This window comes from Osmia bicornis, chromosome 15 (genome assembly GCF_907164935.1).
Source record: "Osmia bicornis bicornis chromosome 15, iOsmBic2.1, whole genome shotgun sequence".
Taxonomy (NCBI): Eukaryota; Metazoa; Arthropoda; class Insecta; order Hymenoptera; family Megachilidae; genus Osmia; species Osmia bicornis.
Genome location: NC_060230.1, coordinates 985,068 through 1,004,983, shown reverse-complemented (window position 1 = coordinate 1,004,983; position 19,916 = coordinate 985,068). Strand labels below are relative to the sequence as shown.

General features: G+C 30.4%; 4 protein-coding genes and 1 long non-coding RNA gene across 14 annotated transcripts; 2 read left to right on the top strand and 3 right to left on the bottom strand.

The window, feature by feature from the left end:
* The first annotated feature begins 51 nt into the window (after positions 1–51).
* On the top strand, positions 52–7,274 carry LOC114872841 (spastin). Of its 5 annotated transcripts, XM_029180515.2 has the most exons (9): positions 52–140; positions 226–446; positions 1,172–1,421; positions 1,502–1,672; positions 2,221–2,481; positions 3,126–3,478; positions 3,559–3,890; positions 3,960–4,270; positions 4,433–7,274. In XM_029180515.2, exons 3-9 carry the CDS (start codon positions 1,292–1,294, stop codon positions 4,594–4,596), a joined length of 1,722 nt encoding a protein of 573 aa, XP_029036348.1. In that variant the 5' UTR covers positions 52–140; positions 226–446; positions 1,172–1,291; the 3' UTR covers positions 4,597–7,274. The 5 variants fall into 5 exon arrangements, with proteins under 5 accessions (XP_029036348.1, XP_046144766.1, XP_046144767.1 ...); XM_046288810.1 differs by having other exon boundaries at positions 226–1,421; XM_029180516.2 differs by lacking the exons at positions 52–140; positions 226–446 and adding an exon at positions 987–1,061.
* A 660-nt stretch (positions 7,275–7,934) lies between these two features.
* On the bottom strand, positions 7,935–11,786 carry LOC114872845 (nucleolysin TIAR). Its single transcript, XM_029180530.2, has 4 exons — positions 11,663–11,786; positions 10,750–11,572; positions 10,247–10,543; positions 7,935–10,095 (listed from the first exon to the last, which is right to left on the bottom strand). Exons 2-4 carry the CDS (start codon positions 11,335–11,337, stop codon positions 9,802–9,804), a joined length of 1,179 nt encoding a protein of 392 aa, XP_029036363.1. The 5' UTR covers positions 11,338–11,572; positions 11,663–11,786; the 3' UTR covers positions 7,935–9,801.
* Positions 11,787–12,392: 606 nt separating this feature from the next.
* LOC114872843 (ARF GTPase-activating protein GIT1) lies at positions 12,393–17,496 on the bottom strand. 5 transcript variants are annotated; one of them, XM_029180524.2, is made up of 14 exons: positions 16,965–17,496; positions 16,478–16,611; positions 16,297–16,409; positions 16,036–16,222; positions 15,833–15,963; positions 15,573–15,762; positions 15,439–15,511; positions 15,111–15,197; positions 15,000–15,056; positions 14,767–14,933; positions 14,166–14,336; positions 13,914–14,093; positions 13,610–13,840; positions 12,393–13,535 (listed from the first exon to the last, which is right to left on the bottom strand). In XM_029180524.2, the coding sequence occupies exons 1-14, from the start codon at positions 17,020–17,022 to the stop codon at positions 13,338–13,340; spliced, it is 1,977 nt and encodes a 658-aa protein (XP_029036357.1). In that variant the 5' UTR covers positions 17,023–17,496; the 3' UTR covers positions 12,393–13,337. The 5 variants fall into 5 exon arrangements, with proteins under 5 accessions (XP_029036357.1, XP_029036356.1, XP_029036358.1 ...); XM_029180523.2 differs by having other exon boundaries at positions 15,000–15,197; positions 16,965–17,112; positions 17,194–17,496; XM_029180525.2 differs by having other exon boundaries at positions 15,000–15,197; positions 16,959–17,496.
* On the top strand, positions 16,620–19,220 carry LOC123988511. The gene is made up of 2 exons (XR_006830125.1): positions 16,620–16,785; positions 19,109–19,220. It is a non-coding gene; the product is annotated as an uncharacterized LOC123988511 (long non-coding RNA).
* LOC114872844 lies at positions 17,540–19,731 on the bottom strand. Of its 2 annotated transcripts, none has more exons than XM_029180528.2 (5): positions 19,523–19,731; positions 19,380–19,476; positions 19,226–19,306; positions 19,073–19,150; positions 17,540–18,998 (listed from the first exon to the last, which is right to left on the bottom strand). In XM_029180528.2, exons 2-5 carry the CDS (start codon positions 19,420–19,422, stop codon positions 17,605–17,607), a joined length of 1,596 nt encoding a protein of 531 aa, XP_029036361.2. In that variant the 5' UTR covers positions 19,423–19,476; positions 19,523–19,731; the 3' UTR covers positions 17,540–17,604. The 2 variants fall into 2 exon arrangements, with proteins under 2 accessions (XP_029036361.2, XP_029036360.2); XM_029180527.2 differs by having other exon boundaries at positions 19,380–19,455.
* Positions 19,732–19,916: the final 185 nt, after the last annotated feature.

Genomic DNA, 19,916 nt, shown 5'->3' with positions numbered 1-19,916 from the left:
TTTATGTACTAATGTGGTACAGTTAATAAATTAGAAAACTAATTTATCATCGATTGATACCAATTATACCGGGAAATGTATTAAATTGTATAAACATCAAGAATGTAATACAAGGCATTATTTATAAGAGAAACCCATAGGTAAGTTTTCTTTAATTTTATATAGATACATGTACACCTGAAATAAGATTACATTGCTTTTGTTACAAACAAGATACGCTTATAGTTATCATACAGGTGCTAGCTATTTGTAAGAATAATCATCTATATAGAAGAATATGGTCAGAATTTAAAAGTATTGAAATAGAAGGACAATAAGGATACTTGAATACACGCATGTGCAAGAAAATACAACAAAGAGCGCAAGTGCACAAAGTAATCTATCTTGTGCAGAATACGTACCGAGTGAAGTAAATACTAAGGTGGACGTAATATAAGTTTCTTTATGTATGTATTTTTGTATACACGTTTTTATAAAACAACGTTTGTTGATGTTTGTAGATCGATGTTATACATCGATGTTCCAACTTAAATGCGTAACAAAACAAGCGATGCTGAAGAAGATCACGAACCACCCGATTTCGTTCATAATTCGCCAATTCCGAACATCTCGGAATTCCGAATCTTCTTGTTCTTTTCATTTGTTTTTTTCGTTAGTGGAAACGGTTGTTTCGATCTTCAGGAAGACCTCCTCGTTAAGCATCCGAAATACGATTTTTTAGAAAAAGAAAAATGGTGTGAGACAAGTTGAAAAACAATATTCCTTTTTTCAACGTCTATGCAACATTGGGAATGTTAGAATGTTTAGCTCAAATTATCTTTGGCGATAATCAGTGTAATTCGTACTATACGAATTCAAAAATTTGTGATAGGAAATGTCTTACAGTGATGGCGGGCGTCCAATACGTAAGTTGGGCCCAAAGTCGCCGAAAAAACTTTGCGTGACAAAGAATGAAAATAGCGATAAAACTATAACTACTATTAACTGTAACAACCACCATCACAATCATTATCATCATAATCATCGCTTTCTTGACGCTTCTCAGCCTTCAGTACACAAACGTAATCTCTATATTGTTTCTTTTCCTTTGATACTCCTCTTCAACGTTCTGAGAACGCTACTCTATCAGTTGTTTGTGGTATTTAAGTATTTATATACATCTACATCTCAGCTAATTCAACGAAGACAAGCTTCCAAGCAAACCTGCCAGCTGGAAATTGTAGTTGGCCAAAAGTCTACTGAGAGTTTGAATAATAATTTGAATAATAGCGGGCAACTTGAGAACGAAGGAATGTCACAAGTGCCCAGAAGAGCCATCGGTCCTGGCCCTGGGGATCCGTTGCTTGCAAAACAAAAACATCATCATCGTAGAGCTTTTGAATTCATTAGTAAAGCACTCAAGATCGACGAAGACAATGAAGGTGGGTTATCAACAAGTTATACTTGTTTCCAGATAATTTTCAATTTTACAATGCTTATCTTTCAATATCATTTTGATTAGGTCAAAAAGAAATGGCAATTGAACTTTATAAAAAAGGTATCGGGGAACTAGAAAAAGGGATAGCCATTGAGTGTACCGGTGGTCGAGGAGAAGTGTGGGAACATGCTCAAAGACTTCATGATAAAATGCGGACTAATTTAGCAATGGCAAGGGATAGACTTGACTTTCTTGGTTTGTATACTTCTATTTTAGATGTTAATTATATATCTCTTAAGCTGTTCCAACTTTACATGAAATACAAAACTGAACTAGTGTATCGATATAGTTCTGTACAGTATTATATTTCACCCAAATGAAATTATGGTACAGCTTAAGGATCAATATGAAATTAATGTATTTAGCATGCTCATGTGTTAATTGTTCTATAATGTTTACGCGTATGTGTGCGAGCGTGTGTGTGTATTTATGTAAGAATGTATATATGAGTGTATGCATGCGCGCGTTATATTTATTTCTTTTTTTTTTTTTAATAATTTTATTTTTTGCACAATATGTTTCTTCATAAGCGGTGCAAATATATATATATATATATATATGAACTAGTAGCTGAACTTCATACAGCAGCATTTCTAATGGCCATCAAAGAGTTCATTTCATATTGTAATATTAGTTAAGTAGCCAATGATTCAGACGAAAATTGAAAAAAATTGATGAGTTCAATTTGTATTTAGCTATTTAGCGTACTGCAGCATGGCAGAGAATGTTTTTCCTTTTTGTAGTGAGTGTGTGTGAGCTGAAAAAGCTGGATATCTCCAATGAATATCGTGCTCCTGGAAGTAAAGCGGACAACGAACATCCAGGAAAGAATCTGAGGGTCCGACGCAATATACACACATTACAAACAACTCGATCTCCTTTAAATACAAATCATACAAAAAATACAAACAGTACACAAACAGTGAATGTAGGGCAGAATTCATGTACCCAAATTCCCAAGTTAAGGCCACGTTCACCAAAAAACTATTCTGGCCATTCTGAAGGTACTGTTTGTCTGAAGTTTTGGGCTTACATGCAAATTTTCAATTTAAATTTATTAATACAATACTTACAGTAATTTGCTTTCATGAAGTTGTTATTCCTATTTCATTATTAACACTTACATTAGTTTTTGATATAGTGCAACAAGTAGTATATGTTAATACATTATCATATTAATTGCTATATTTACAGTAGTTGTTTATATCTTAGTAATCTAGTTGCAATATTTATTTAAGTAAATCATTTGAAAGATATAAGAAATGTGTGTATCAAACAATGAATTAATTAAACAAAGCTATATGCATGAATATATACAAAGTTTTGTTTGAAGAATATGTTAGATAATTAATAGCTGTGGCGATTATTTTAACACATTCTTCAAAATCCACATAAAATTTTTAATGAGAAACATATTAATACACCTATGAATCAGTTATGATGTAACATGTGTATATTGTTCTTAAAGTTTCAGCTAAATGTTACATGCACATTATTATGACACATTTTAGTTTTTTTATGTTAGTAATTACATGCTTCGTTTCAAAATACTTGTTTTATATTTTGTTTGTAAATTAGATTTATTAAAAATTGATATTCAAAAGCATGGGTAGTTTTATAACGGACTTACATCTTGATGTTCCTATAGCATCTGGAAGAAAGTTATCAGTGCCTGGGAAAAGAGTAGGTACAGCTATAAGCAAGAGTCAAACATTACCGCGTAGTATGGGACGTTCAACACCTGTCCAGCCTTGTCACAGAGTCACACCCGTTAAACCATCGTCTACACCTCCTTCGGTAAAGAGGCAATTGTCTGTACCTGGAAATGGATCACCTATTAGAAGACCTGGAACACCTACTACATCGAACAGTAACAAAGGAACACCCACTAGAAAAGTTCCACTCTTGAAGGGTGTAGATCCAAAACTTGCCCAAGTTATTCTTGATGAAATTCTGGAAGGTGGAACAGCTGTACATTGGGAGGACATCGCTGGTCAAGAAGTTTGTGGATATTACATTCATGTACCATAAAATGAAAAAAATGTTACAAGTTACTTACAATGTTAATTTTTTAAATGTAGACGGCAAAACAAGCATTGCAAGAAATGGTGATCTTACCTTCCTTAAGACCTGAATTATTCACCGGTCTAAGAACACCTGCAAGAGGATTACTATTGTTTGGTCCACCAGGAAATGGGAAGACATTACTTGCACGTGCTGTAGCCACTCAATGCAACGCTACATTTTTTTCAATATCAGCTGCTAGTCTTACTTCGAAATATGTCGGGGAAGGGGAAAAATTAGTGAGAGCTCTTTTCGCTATAGCGCGGGAATTGCAGCCATCTGTGATTTTTATCGATGAAGTCGATTCACTGTTAAGTGAACGTAGAGATAACGAACACGAAGCCTCGAGGTACATTACGTTAACATGAAAATTTATCAAAGATAATTGAACTCTATTTAATTAATATTTATTATCCAGGCGGTTGAAGACGGAGTTTTTAGTAGAATTTGATGGTCTACCCTGTAATCCAGAAGAAAGGGTACTTGTTATGGCTGCTACAAATAGACCCCAAGAATTAGACGAAGCTGCGCTAAGAAGATTTACAAAACGAGTTTACGTCACATTACCAGATTTACGAACAAGAATTATGCTACTTAAACGGCTTTTAGCTAAACACAATGATCCATTAACTCCGGAAGAATTAAATGAAATGGCACTTTTAACCGAAGGCTATTCTGGAAGTGATTTAACAGGCTTAGCAAAAGATGCAGCACTCGGTCCTATCAGAGGTAAACTAAATTTATACTTTTTACATTGTTGATTGTACGTTTTCTTTGTGTTTTGTTAAAGTAGACTGAATGGATATTAGAATTTTGACCATATAGTCTAACAAATAATTATATGTAAAAGAATGTGTTAAAAAAAAAATACAATATATTAATATTGTACAGAACTTAATCCAGATCAAGTAAAGGAGTTGGATCTTAATTCCGTGCGCAACATTACAATACAAGATTTTCGTGATTCGCTTAAAAGGATTCGTAGATCCGTATCACCTGCAAGCTTGGCCGCTTATGAAAAATGGAGCTTTGAGTATGGTGACGTAAGTCTATGATTTTTAAGAATTATTTAAAGGCAATGGTTTGCATATAAGTTACATTCGAAGCAGTTAGTCGAACAAGAAAGAAAGAACTATGACAGGAAATACTTCAAAAGTGACTTTCTGCGATATTAATTATTACAAAGTGTAAATAACAGCAGCTTTTACATTTTCTAAACTAATTTGTAAACAATAATATCTATATACAAAGAAGAAAATGTTATAATACGTGAAAGGCACTCTTGCTAAGTAATGTTTTTTAAATCATGTTACAAACGTAACACTGTAATATTAACAGCTTTATACTGCATAATACATTCCATACTCCATCCACTAATCAGGTATCGTAGATTTAAGTTTCACCGTAATGATATTGATATTAGAATTCGACCTGTAGTTTTACGACCTGCGAAAGTTTTTCATTGTTTCTTTCATTTACATTTTGAACGTTGAAGATTTTTCTAATTCGTCGAATTGGAATTTTCTTTTTGGGCTACGCACGTAGATAATCTTCTAATGTAAATTACTGTAACAGTACGCACCTTATGACAAAAAAAAAAGACAATGTAAATAATGAAGCGTTGAATTGAACAGTATTGGGTAGAAAGACTGCATTTGCACAGGAGGAAACAGCACACGTCCAATCAGATAATAAAACAATTGATATAATTGGATCTAACTACTGCTATGGTCAGCAGATAAGCATAGAAATTTGTAGATGTCTTGTACAAGCACGTGCTAAAAGTGAAAACACACAAATTGCTTTAGGTATGTAAGTTTTGTAAAAAAAAAAAAGTAAAACTGCACACTGTAATAACGTATCCGAGAGAAATATTGAAAATATTACTCTTGTTATATTTGGTAGGGATTCGTATATTTGGTTGATAATTGTTGAAATGGAATTAATGTATCAGTGCGGATATCGCGTTTGTCAGCTTGTAAATTAGCTCTTGATTTGATGAAATTTCTATCGAGACAACGAACTGGAAGTATATTTGAAACGAGTGGAATTCAGAGTACTTATAATTTATAATCGAATATTATCAATGAAACAACAATGTTATGATACGCATATTCTATAAAGGAAAATCCTATATATATATATATATATAAAAGTTTTTGATATTTATCTATTGCTTAAAATGCTCAAACAAAAAGTGATTGTGCTTGTACGATATAATCATACGATTGAAAACGCGTTTATTGCAAAACAAATATTAATAAGCATCTTAGTACAATGTTATTTTCACCTTGAAATTAGTTATGACAGTCTTCTTCATTTTACTTGACTTATGTATTTGTTTCTAAGAGAAGCATGTAATAGCTATTCCGTAAAATTATACCTCATTATAATTTCATTTTTAATAATATTAATGCAACGAGTTTAAAGCTTCTCTGGTGTGATCAGTAGTTAATATTAATCAATAATAATAATAATAATAATAGTAATAATAGATGTGTACATGAATAATATATACGTGGCACGTGTTACTTTCTTTTTCTGCCACGTAGGTTTGATGAAAAGTAAATTTCTCCATTTACTTGTTAGAATTTTCATGTGAATTATGAGTGATATAAAAATATTAGAGAAATGTAGAAAACCACCACATATATATTTACAGTTGTGTAAAGTGTGAGCACCATATAAAACATGCAAATGAAGTTGATGATGCAAATAATGCCAAATATGTTTGATTTCAAAGGTATATTAGTATAAGTCTGTTGAGTTTGATATGTATTGTAATGACTAATTAATTTAATTGAAAGCATCACAAACTTAATATTAGACTAATGTTAGCGCTCTTTGTTCCAAGGATTTAGTGCCAACACAGGTTGCATTGTGCCGTTTATAATTAAGTTCCACTTACTTTAAAATAATTGTCTCTTCGATTCTGCGCCGATCTATCTCGTATGCTATGTTTTATTCGCGCTAAATAATTTATTGTACGCATAAGTAGAGTAGTATTAATTGAATCTTTTTTTTTTTCGACGATCTTGCACAACAGACTGTTTATCAATATGGGTATATGTATCTATTTACAACCCTGGCCTTCCAAGTTAAAAACACGCTCAGCCTCGATTAAGTTATTTTGCTACTTTTATAAAAACTCGTAATAGGAAAATTTCTTAAGATATAAAAAAAAATAATAACGCTAATATTAATTAATGCTACTTAAATTAAAGATAATGAAATGTGAGTTGATCGTTAAGAAATGTTTGCACGCCTTTACTAGAGTTACCATTTTTTTATGTACTGTAAGGTCCGACTCTTATTCTCTTAATAATATTGAAAAATAATAATAATTATGTAATAATCTTACGAGAAAGAGATTATTACTAAAACAAGTTTACCTTATGAAATTTAACACAAAACTTGCAAGATTTATCTTTATTTCTGTTGCGTTTCCAACATTGTAGAATGTAAATGAAATCTTCTTCATTGAGCAACTCGTTTTTAATGTATCGTACCGTAGTTATCTTTTGCTTGATAAGAAAGAAACAATTAACAAATACATATTTAATTAACGTTAATATACTCAGCAATTAAATAGTAATTTTTAAATATAACTGAATAATGTAGTGACACCTACTACTGTACAGAAATACAGATATCCTATTTCATATTTTGTCGCTGTGTGATCGAGACTGAGGAACGCATGTATTGTGTGTAATAAAGTGTACAGTACAAATTATTCTAACACATTTCATTAAGGGGAAACAAAAAGAAAAAAAAAAGAAAGAACAGGGAATGATTGCAACTTCCATCTGAAAGTTAATTATTCACAATCTTGTCAAATTATTAAATATTTTATAATTAATGTATTGTTAAAATATCCCTGGCCGACATTATTTATATTCCAGAAAGAAATATTTTTGTTTATGTAAGAGCAGTGATATAATCAGCATAATACTTTTGTACTGAATTGATATAATAACGCACTTTTTAAATTCATACAAAAAATATACTAAATAATTGTGTTTCTTTTGAGATATATATGTACATATATATCGCAAACGTTTTACTTAATGTTAAACTTTTATTGTGTTCAAAATATTGTCTTCTACACAAGTCATCCAGTCATTAATGTTTTTTAAGTGTTCGACAAAGATGATTTGTAGAAAAAAATATTCTTCAGTTCACTTAAATTGATTATTGTAAAAGTATATTGGCTGTAAAATAAAATTACCTTGTATGTACTTAAAAAACGTGTTATATTATTTTAACATTTAATCATCAGTTATTATAAACGAAGATACTACGTTCCTTATAAATTTAAAAAACCACTTTTGATATTATTTCATAACTTTTTATACTTTTTATAATAACGTGGGCTATGAAATAATACAAAATATTGTGTATTTTAAATATTTATTCCTTTTTTTTTTTCATTCAAAGGACAATTTGTTTTTATTATAAGATAACATTATCCTAAGCATTTTCGAGGGTTCCACACCCTGCTGTACCTAAATTACTCTTTATATAACATTTTTTTTTATGTCTTCCATCGGTTCACTGATTATTATTCATTCATAGACAAGTTTTTTTTTCTTTTAATTGGCTCTGCAGTTCGATATCACTTATCGCAGTCAATTAATCATTGCTGTATTCGACTTTATGTTTCTCCTGTTATTACATTTAGTACTGACTTTATACAAATTGGTTTCGAAAGGTTTATGGCTTTTTTATCGTCGGTGGTGAAGCGAAATATCGATAAATTTTCATTTACTCTAATCACTCTAATTTGTTTTTTTTTCTTTATTTCATTAATTTAATTAGGCATATGTTGAAAAATTAAGTTTCAACAAATATTTAGAACAGAATAGAATGAAATTTTTAAAGATAAATAAATATTAAAGCTAGTTACACTGAAAAATCGAGGAATAAAATTCTACTAAATTCGTGCAATAAACTTCTATCGCATAGTAACTGGAAGACACGAAGATACAAATATCGTGCCACATAGTAATTGTAACAATATCAAAACATGAGATAATATCAAGTGTGATTGTCAATTGATATACTGATTATTATGAGACAAAAATTTCTATTATCTTGTATTACATTAAAAAGAAACGTAATTTTATTATTTTTTTTAATATATGAGGTTTTAATTAAAGGCAGAATAGTAGTGACTCCAACTCTTAGTGGAAGTGTTTATTATCATTATCATTATACTTAAATTACATTGTAATAATTACACCAAGGTTCACTATTTCTTTGTACAAACGGAGAGGAGTCACTAGAAGCTACACAACACAATATAATGAATTAAGTCAAATTCTGAATAAAAAATATGTCATTTTAGACATATTTCCTGGAATATTTTTTCATTAAAATTCTTGGTAAGAATTTCTTTTTGTACATTTACCACCGACGATAAATATCACAAAACGAGGAAAGTTTACAACTCGTTTATCGACTCGCATAGTTTATTTTAATTAAGGGCCCTGCATACGTCAAAGCATGCATCCAAATCTAGCTACATCACAGGCGCCATGTCTACCTATACTCTCTATCTTATACTATGTTCAATGTCATACTCTGTGTTTACCATAAATGAACATTTTTATCCTTGTTCATTAATGATTTGAAATAAACTAAAAATTGGTAATTGTGGCAAAAATATTAAAAATATAACAACGCAACGGTCGCATACATACGTACACCTTACGCAGCACAACGGATGCAGGGCTCGTTTAAGGGGCTGCAACCTCAAGTTCAGAAATATACCTCATTCAACACTTTGAATACGAACTTTTGGAAAAATTATATATTATACACTGATGGATTGACTGCTATGATATATTTTTCTTTTTTCAATGAGCACTGCAAGATAAACTTGCATTTGTTAAAATGATATACGTTTCTATTGTTTGGCAAGGGAAACGTACAAAGGAAATATACATGTACTTATGTATGTGTATATATGTTTATATATATATCACATTGAACTTTTGATGGAACAGTTCTTCATGAGATTATTTATATCAGTCAATATTGGGACAACCAAAATTTAGAAGTTTCGTTTTTTGTTTTTTTTTCTTTACAATGTAATACTTCGATTGAAGTAAAAATTAGGATATTTGTACATATGATAATGCAGTCAAAATACCGATAAATTTGTTGGAACAGGTATATGACAGAACAATTTTTTGCAAACGCCCCAAGGGCAAATGTATCATATGTAACAATTAGTTGATGTCAATCAATGATCAATTTCATTGCGTGGGGTATTGTGGCATGGTGTATGCTACCATAGCAGGTTGCTGACCTGGTGGTAATGGTGCAGTTGCGGTCGGTGGTGCGGCGGTCGCTTGTGCAGGCTGCCATGTACCTGCACCAGGGGCGGGCATTCGCATACTATTCATATATTGAGCCTGTTGTCCATAATATTGACCATAGTACTGAGCAGGCTGTAAAAATTGACCCTGCATTTGTGGATATCCTTGTGGATACCAATAACCCATTTGCTGACCATATCCATATGCGTATTGACCAGCTCCAGCTGTAACCTGTTAAATAAAACATTAGATGTATTAATTTTTTTTTTTTCTGATATATTATTATTTACATATTTTTTTATAGAATTTTAAACGACAATGATTTATAAACATATATGTACAAGTCTTTCTAATAATAAAAATGTATGTATATTAGAATAACCTGTTGAGCTTGGTGATTTGCATTAGGTCCCACACTATTAGGATCTCCATTTTCTTTTCCCCAAAAACATTTTACAATGCTACCATTAATTTCTGTATTATGTGTTGATTCTATGGCATGTGTTGCTGCTTCCTTAGTAGTAAATTTAATGAACGCATATCCTTTGTCTTTAAATACTCTTATATCTTGTATGGTACCAAATGGAGAAAATGTTTTGTTTATCAGTTCGTCCGTAATGCCATTTGTAAAACCTCCACAATATACTGTGCAATTGGTTGGACTACTTTGGTTATATACCTATTAACAGCAACATGCACAATTTAAAGAATCAATTCATATGACTTTATCAGGTAAACTACATACAAATGTTTCCAAATCTTGCATTTATAAGACAAATATAAATTTGTATATTTTAATTATATGTATATATATATATATACATATATATATATATATATATGAAAACAACTGACAACAACTGTTCACTGAAACTCAAATCATACCTCTTCGTAGTTAGGTTTACTATTATTTGAATGCCGTGGCCTTTCAGATCTTGGTGGTGGCGGTTTCCTAGTCGACCAATTTGTCCTGATGCTTCTGGATCCAAGCCACTGACCATTCATTGCTGCTATCGCTGCTTCAGCTTCAGACTTTTTGACAAATGATACAAAGGCATATCCTTTACTTTTCATGGTTTGTGGGTCGCGAACAATTCTACAATTGCTAATTTCGCCAAAAGGCGCGAATGCTTCTTTCAATGTTTGTGTTTCAATTTCCGGTGAAAGATCACCAACGAATATGTGATGATGATTACTCGTATCCAACTTCGGCTGATTTCCAGGGCTCGTTGCCCAGTTAACCTTCATTTCCTTATTCAGGAAAGATCGCTTGTTCATGGCGGCTAACGCCGTAGCCGCGCATTGATGATTTGTAAATTCGACAAAAGCATATGGATCGTTTCCTGGTTCTCGTATAATCTTGCATCCTTTAACGGCACCTATTTGTGAAAAAAGTGCGCACAACAGTTCCTCCGACACCGAAGAGTCTAGATTTCCCACATAGAGCGTTCGTGGATTGCTTTCTTCGCTCATGCTCGCTCTTTCAGGACCTTTGTACTTCTTTATTTAACTAATTTCCTTACTTTCGTTGGGCTTAATTTACGGTTCACACGTTCAGTGCGTGGTGCGTGCATTTACCTCGACCCCAGCATCAGAATTCAGATTTTCTCGCCTTTTCCAAAGAACACGGACGGTTGAACGCGAAGCTACACCCAGCCTCTACGTCATACTAACATAAAATGGCCGCTCTCCTGCTTCACTACTTTCCCTTCAATCATCAACATAAACGTTCAAATTTTACCAATTAATTTACTTGGAAGTATGCTTCTTTCACACACGTTCAATCCTTTTTACCTACCTATCTAACGCTTGTTAAATTGATTGAAATAACTTGAACTTTATCGGCTAAAGTATAAAGAACACGTGTTTTTGTATCATCCGTCGAAGATTTCATAACAGGTAGCGCGAAAACGCTTGTGAATCATTGGCCTACGAAATTCACTAGACAACCATTTCGGTAAGGCTGATTTTCATCAAATTTTATACTCTTTTTCTTTTTTAGTGTTGATATTTCTTATTTACATTTTCAATGTCAATAATTGACAAATATCAATTACAAAAAAAGTATTATAACTTTTTTTCGTTGGAATTAAGTAATGCTTCAAAACATTATTAAAACATATCAATTATTAATTGTTATATATTATTTAAAAAATTATTATAATTTAAAACTAATTTTATTATTAAATCAATAATTTTTCATTATACTTATAAAATTTTAAAAAGCATATGTAGATCACGTAGTCCACACTCTGTGTTTTGGTTAATAAAACAAAATTATTTGTTGTATAAATAAATGTCAATGTATAAAGATGATTTAAACAGAAATGACTTTATTATTTAATTTTAAAAATAAATCGCGCCTACAAATGAATATTTCAATGTCAAAAAATATAAGAAAACAATGTTATACAATAAAAACAATACTGGTGTTGCATGCATTTTAAATGACTACTATGCAGCTGCTATTGTTTTATATACAATTATGAAATAATAATCTTTGGATATATAAAAGTCTTTGGAAATAGTTTAATTTTAATAATTATATTTGCCAGTAGATCTACTGATGTAATCTATATGAACAATGATAATGATGTTTAAATTTTATTGAACTGTTTAACATATATTCCTAACTTTGATATTACAAAGAAAATTCTTAACTTCTGTACCACAGTTAAAATGATTATACATTATTACATATGACCACATTAGCTAACAGAATAAAATACTTTTCTTTTTACTGGCAGCAAATATCTCATTTGTTATGCTTTAATATAAGCTGGTTCACTAATAAACATAATAAAACTCAAATTAATAGAATGAGTTATTTACAAACAGTTTGTCATTGTGTACAAATTACTAATAATTCTATATTTTTTTTATTAATTAACTATTTAATCATACATTTGTAACGTAAATAATTATTTAACGATTACTCAACATAAATTTTATTATTTGCATTAAAATGCACAATACTTTTATGTGCTGTTAACAAACATTTTATAAGAATTGCTCTTTCCATATTGCACTCAAACGTTTTCTTTATCACACAAATAAAGTTTTTCCCATATTAATGTTTCTTGCATGCCAGCTTATACGAGCAACAATTACAAGTGTATAAACTTAAATTGCATATTAATAAAATTCATTGGTTTGTGGCTACTCAGTCTTTACGACATATTAAAAATTATAATCTATACATATATACGTAGATTATATATATATATATATATAGAATCTTCAAAAATGTCATGTTTCTTATCTATACGAGCGTTCATGCGTTAAAATTTGCATTATTTACATTAAAAATAAACATAAGAATATTAGATAACAAATTATTTTTATGTAATATAAAATGAATACTTATTAAATGTTTGTGATGATTTTGAGTATTACGATTTTAGGTGTCTGTACAACTTATATACATCAAGTGTAGAAAATTATTTAAATTGTAATACTTTGCCTTTGATTTGTTATGTTTGAAATTGGGTAACAAGAAGCTTCGTTGCTTTGGCAATGTCATAAGCACATGAACGTACTTGTTGAAGACACCGGTCCATGTGTTCAATATCGCTAGTATATCTTTGAAGACCAGAGCATTCTGCTTGAAGTCTTCCTGTATTACCGTTCAATTGGCGTAAAGCAGATCTAATATTTTCTTCAATGGGATTCTATAATAAGAAAATATTGTTATAAATTCACATTTAACAATCAAGAATATCTAGAAAAATGTTTCGCGTCTTACTTGAGGAAATATAGCTGTAAGCTCGGCAACAGCAACTCTGATTCTTTCTGCACAAGGTACGAAAGCTTCTCGTTGTTTTCGATCCTGCATGGCCATCCATAATTCCTGTATTCTTCTTGTAACTTGTTCAGTTCTTCGTGTAACTTCTTCACTAGGAGGAAGATTAGGAGCACCGCATTCCCACATACTTTGCGTGTTGCTTCGAGATATCGTCTCTTGATCTCGTTTTGACTATATTTTACATTTACGTATAAAAGTAATATTTCTACATAATGAAACTTTATAAAAGTTTCAGTGTTAATACCTGACAAATAGATGTTGACCATGAAGAAGGTTTTCTCAAACCTTCTCTTGTTTCGTACATAGATGCAGGTCGCTGATTACTTCTTGTAAGAGATGTTTTTATATCAAGCACCGGTTCTAACTCTGGCTCTTGTTCACCACCGACATGACCATTAACGATACCATCGGTGGATTCTTTCATCTACATGTTTTCTATATTAGATTCTCAGTCTCAAAATATGAAATAAATATAAAAAAAAAATAATCGTCTTACATGAATCATTTGTTTCAGTTCATTATTTTCACGCGTAAGTTGTTCTATAGTATTTTGTAAAGTATGTATCTGCTCACGGAGATCTCTGACAGTAGATTCAGAGAGAGTTAATTGTTTTTTCAAAACCTCTACGACAGACGGAAGCCCTCTGGCTAATGGCGCGAATGCTTCCTGAAATAGTATTTTAATATATTCAATAAGACTTTGCTTTTATATGAAAAAGAAGGATATTATAAGTCACTCTATGTGATTGTTATATAACAAAACACATAATCAATATATCTGTGTTATAAATTTTAGTGAATTATAAAGAGGTGAGATAATGCAAGTCATTATAATTTAAATTTATATAACTCTGGCAAAGGCTGCACATGCACTAACAGACCTGTGCACTTGCCTAATAGCACTGTCTACAGAAGAGCCATGTACTAAGCCGATTCCTTATTCTTCTTTTCGTAACTAGAGCCGGTACCTTTAATACGTTACCACACAATTTTATCTATTTTATAACAAATAACTTACGCCCATCTTTTTTATATCTTATATTTTTCATATTTATAATATTTCCTTATATTTTACGATAACGTAACTTATTACGTACCTCGTTATTCATTTTGAACTTTGTTGAATATTCAGGTATCGCATTATCTGTTGATGTCAACGCATAATCGTCGTCAGACGCGACGCTATCATACAAAGGTTCATCATCAGACATTTGTGACCGATATTTTCCAAGCTGTTCCTTGCGAAGCGCAGAACTGGCTGGATCTAATAGTGATACGTACATGTATAAATACAATAGACACTTTATGATATGTATAGTCTTTCACAAACCTTGTAACGATGCATTATTCGCAAGCATATGTCTTCTGCGAGCTTCAATAAGTAGATCTACAATAAGGGTCATAAATTCATTTAGCGTGAATCTCGCTAACTTTTGTCTACCTTGATTTCTTGTAGATGATAGTTGTGGATTCACTGGCAGAAATGGTACTGGACATCTTTCTGGTGAAGATGCAGTTGTAAACCAAACTATTTAAAAGACATAAACTTAAAATTGTTGTTATAGTTAATAATTAATTAATTTATTATTTATGTATTTCTATTCCTAGGTATTATTACTTAGAAACTAAAATCTTAAACTATAACTTACCCCTCCTTCAAAATGATGCAATAAAAAAGTATATATATATTAATAGCATAATATATAGAAATAACAATAGTTTATTGCTAAAATAAGTTGTTCATTTGTAAGATGTAACAATTTACTTACTTTCTTCATTTTCTCGGCGATCCACTTCGTCATAAACATCCATGGCTAATTCTTCCAGTAAATGGTTTGATAACTAATCAACAGAATTTTAATATTACACTCCTACACTTCTAAAAAATATAGTCTATACTTACCAGTTGTAATCTATTTCTTCCTTCTAAACATAAATTACTTTGATCTCTCAATAATGTACATTCAGGAACAATTATATGCTCGTCTAATCGATGATCGGGTTTGCGTGAACATACATAATACGTCAGTCTGTCTGTTACTTCATACATACATTCAACAATACGTTCTGATAATTCTATATACCCTGCCATTCTAAAAAGTAACAATTTTTTTAAATATATCTAACCAATATCTATATAACAGAAAACGTGCTGTTACATACTTTGCAATTTCAGCAGGTGTCTGTCCATTTAAATCAATCATACTAGGATTACCACCATTGGCTATTAAGAGTTCTACCTGTAAAGCTTGTCCTGCTCTAGCAGCTACGTGTAAAGGTGTTGTACCTTTTTCCTATAAGAACAAAGATACTATATTTTATGTTCTTATTGTTGAACTACATACTAATATTTTATTCAGAACTACCTTGTAAAAATAACTTGGATTAGCACCTTGTGCAAGTAATCTTAAAGAAGTTTCTAAATTACTTGTACGAACACTACTATGTAGCTGTCTACTTAATTCTTCTTCACTACAACATTCCTCTTTACTTGGACGTAATATGAATGCTAAATGTTGATGTTTTGCTTTAATAAAATCAGCCTTTATTGGACTATGAAAAACAATGATATGATTATTATTGAAATACTGTATTTTATATTACTTTATGATGAAATTTATACTAACTGTAGCGGGTCTTTAGCCTGTGGCTTCCTTCTATTAATTTTTGAGTTATTAGGATCTAATAGGGAATGTTCCCAAATACTGTTTGCTCCATTATCATTCAATGTATGTACCATCTAGAAAATATAAAGCATTATTTTTCAAATTACATATCAGAGAATGTTCTTTATTACTGCTTACTGACATTCAGTAAATTTGTATGCCAAATACTTTTGTGGAGTGATTTTATATGGGATATATGACGACCAAGACTACGGTGCATACCACAACAATCATCGCATAGTAAAATAGCTCTGTTCAGTGAAGCCCATCCTGGTTCTAAAATCAATCATTATATTTGTTTCTTGTTATCAATAAATACATGTTAAACACCAATAAAAATCATACAATTAAAAGCAAAATAATCATAATGTTAATCTTGTTAAAAATGTATATGACACAATCAACATAATCTATCAATAATCAAATAATTACACACAAGTATCTAAAAAGGTATGTATTATATAAATATGTAATTAATAGTAACCTTTTACAAATAGATTATACAATTTTTACTAACTAACAAAATACTTTTTATCAGCATCTGGTTATGCAATATAGTAAAGGATTAAAACAATCTAAAAAAAAGAAATCATAGATTTAACGCATTATTAAAAGAAAAGTACATTTACCGAGGGCTCCACAGTCAGCACATATATCCGTATTAACTCTATGTTTCGGTCGAGCCATTCTCTTTCCGTTTCTTTCGTCAAGGCACAATAGTAAGATTCGTTACAACAAATGTAAAAAGTACAACATAATGTACAGGTGGTTTTAAGGCTAATATCAGAAATAAAATTTCAAAATGCGAAACATTAATTTAAATGTCATTATATATCATTATATATTTAACAATTTCACCATGACAGAAGTCATCCCGAACGAATCTGCAATAGTTGCACCATTGATCGAGCATCCTAAAAGACAGGCAATCATGCGATGCACTTTCGCCTTACACTGCTTTATTCTAACCTATTCTGTTATTATCATATTAATAAAGTCAAAAAGTTATAAGAATAATGATAACTTCAATTTTCACGTATACAGTAATTAGAACAAAACCTTGAATAAATAGGATGTATGAAAATGTAAAATGTTTAGTTTTATTAGATGAAACCTTACATTCATGTGCAACTATAAAATTCATTATACTATATACATTAAATTAATATTTATACATACAATATATAAAGCTGTAGTCACTGTATAAAGTAAATAAGTATATTAACAATTCTTTTTAGTTTGTCATATAATAAAGAAAAATGTTCATAGTTAAGATTCCGGTGATTCAGAGTATAGATTACTAAGATCTGTCAGTAATTTATTAGATATATATGTAGCATTGAGAATAGAATTGTCTATATTGTCTATTTGACACAAAGGTTTAAGCTTTTTACCATCTGGAGTTTCTAAAAACTTCATAGTTGATTTTAAAGCCATATATTCTCTGAATGACCGTTTTTGTTTATACCGTATAACTATAGGAGTCTCTTGCAGAGAAATAGAATCCTTAGTGGGTTTTGTATGTATAATGTTAAGTTGCTTTTCCAATTCTAAAAAACTTCCATCTCCATTAGACATTCTTTTTACATTAATAAGTTCATAATTTTTTTTATCACTTTCAACATTTTGATTTGTATTTAAAGACAGTACATTTGTTACATTAATCCGTGAAGTATGTGCAATAGGTGTCCTTACATTTTCTTCCAATTGTTGTTCAATTAAATTATAAGTATCGACTTGAACTTCTTTAGGTGGTTTCTCTAGTTCAGTATGATTTTTTTTTACATCAGCATTAGACAGTGTAATTTTCTCATCATTTCCAGATAATAATTTTGTAATACACATTAACATTGATTTCAATTTCAATACATTTTCTTCTGTTACACTTAATAAATTTTTCAAATCGCATTCTAGGCTCATAATCTTATCTCTATTTATACAAATCATATTATTTTCAGAATCTACCAATTTTGTATCTTGTAAGATACTATATAAACCTTGTGTACATTCACCTTCTTCTGATTTTGTAAACTGTTCTGTTGTTAAATCAGTCTCATTTGAAGTACATCTTTCTTGTGATGGGTTATTTTGTACAAGTAACTGATTCTCATTATTCATTGTTATTTCTTGATTGGTTGGGCACAGAGAAATTTTTAATTTTGGTACAATATGTGAAGTTTCAAGACACTGTAGATGACTTGTATCAGTAGATATCGAATTTAAGTGGCCAGAAGATTTTACAATTTTGTTTTCACTGAGTGGTTTAATACTGCCAAATCTCATAGTGGAATTGTTAATTTTATGAGATTCCTTATTTAGCTGCAAAATATTGACTGTTTCCGTTTTTTTCTGTTCTTTTCTAACAATATTTTCTTTATTGATAAGTGGAATTTTGTTTGGTATTACAGGTATTTTTGAGTATCTATTTACTTTATCAGTACATTTTTGTGAATGTTTTTCCTTTATTGTATTTGAAGGCAACAACAAACTTTTCTTTTTTATTATCGAATCAGAACACTTTTTACTGATTGACTCATCAAGTGTTAATTTATTTGGCTGAGTTTTATTTTCATGATTGTTCTGTGAAGACTTAACAGGAAATTCATTAAAATTAAGATTTCTACGTACACATTTCATAACATTTACAGTTCCATCACATGTACCTATTCCCAATAAGAAAATATTAATTCATTAGTATCGGTCATTTATTTTCTTAAACATATAATTTTGTACCAACCATTTTGTTTACTATCTTTTTTTGTACTCTTTACAGTTGAGGATGGACCTAATCTTTCTGGTTGTATTTTCTTACGGACTGAAACATATATCTTTATAGATTCAATTATCATATGTATATGCAAAATAAAGATAATTGTAAATTTATAGTCACCACTATCTTTTTGAACATTCCTTAAATTTTCAGCCTGTCTAAGCAATTTTCCAATTTTAATTGGTTGTGGTCTTTCATAATCTATAGAATAAAAATGTTTATTATTATTTAATACTGTTAGTTCATTCGAATGACAAAATCTGATTAAAATTACCTGTTTTAGGTGTATTCTTTGGGCAGGTTGAACATTCTGTCATTCTTAATCGTGAATGCTTAACTTTAGTTTTCCCCTTTTAAAAATATGTAATAATCTAATAGAAATGTTTATTTTTTTTTACATATTTTATGTATACTCACCGTGGAACTGGATTTAACGAACATTTCTTTGTTTTGTTAATTAATACAGTCTATGTCTTAACAACTTAGAGTAATTTTTATGAATGCACATATTACATTATCCATGTGAAAGTTTATAATAATATAACATAAACTTGAGGTGTAAAAACACAAACGGAAAAATTCAAATTTCCTACAGTTTAACGGATTGCGATCATAAAATACAATATTAGATAGATTCGTAAACGACAATGTTTTATATTGAATGGCGCGTTTACATTGCGCAGACTCATTATATGCCAATTAGCAATTTTGAATTTTGTACATTGTGTATTTACTTTATCACTTAAAACGCATAAATAATAAACATAGGTAAAATATTAATTAACGATTTTGATAGATCAGTATGCATATA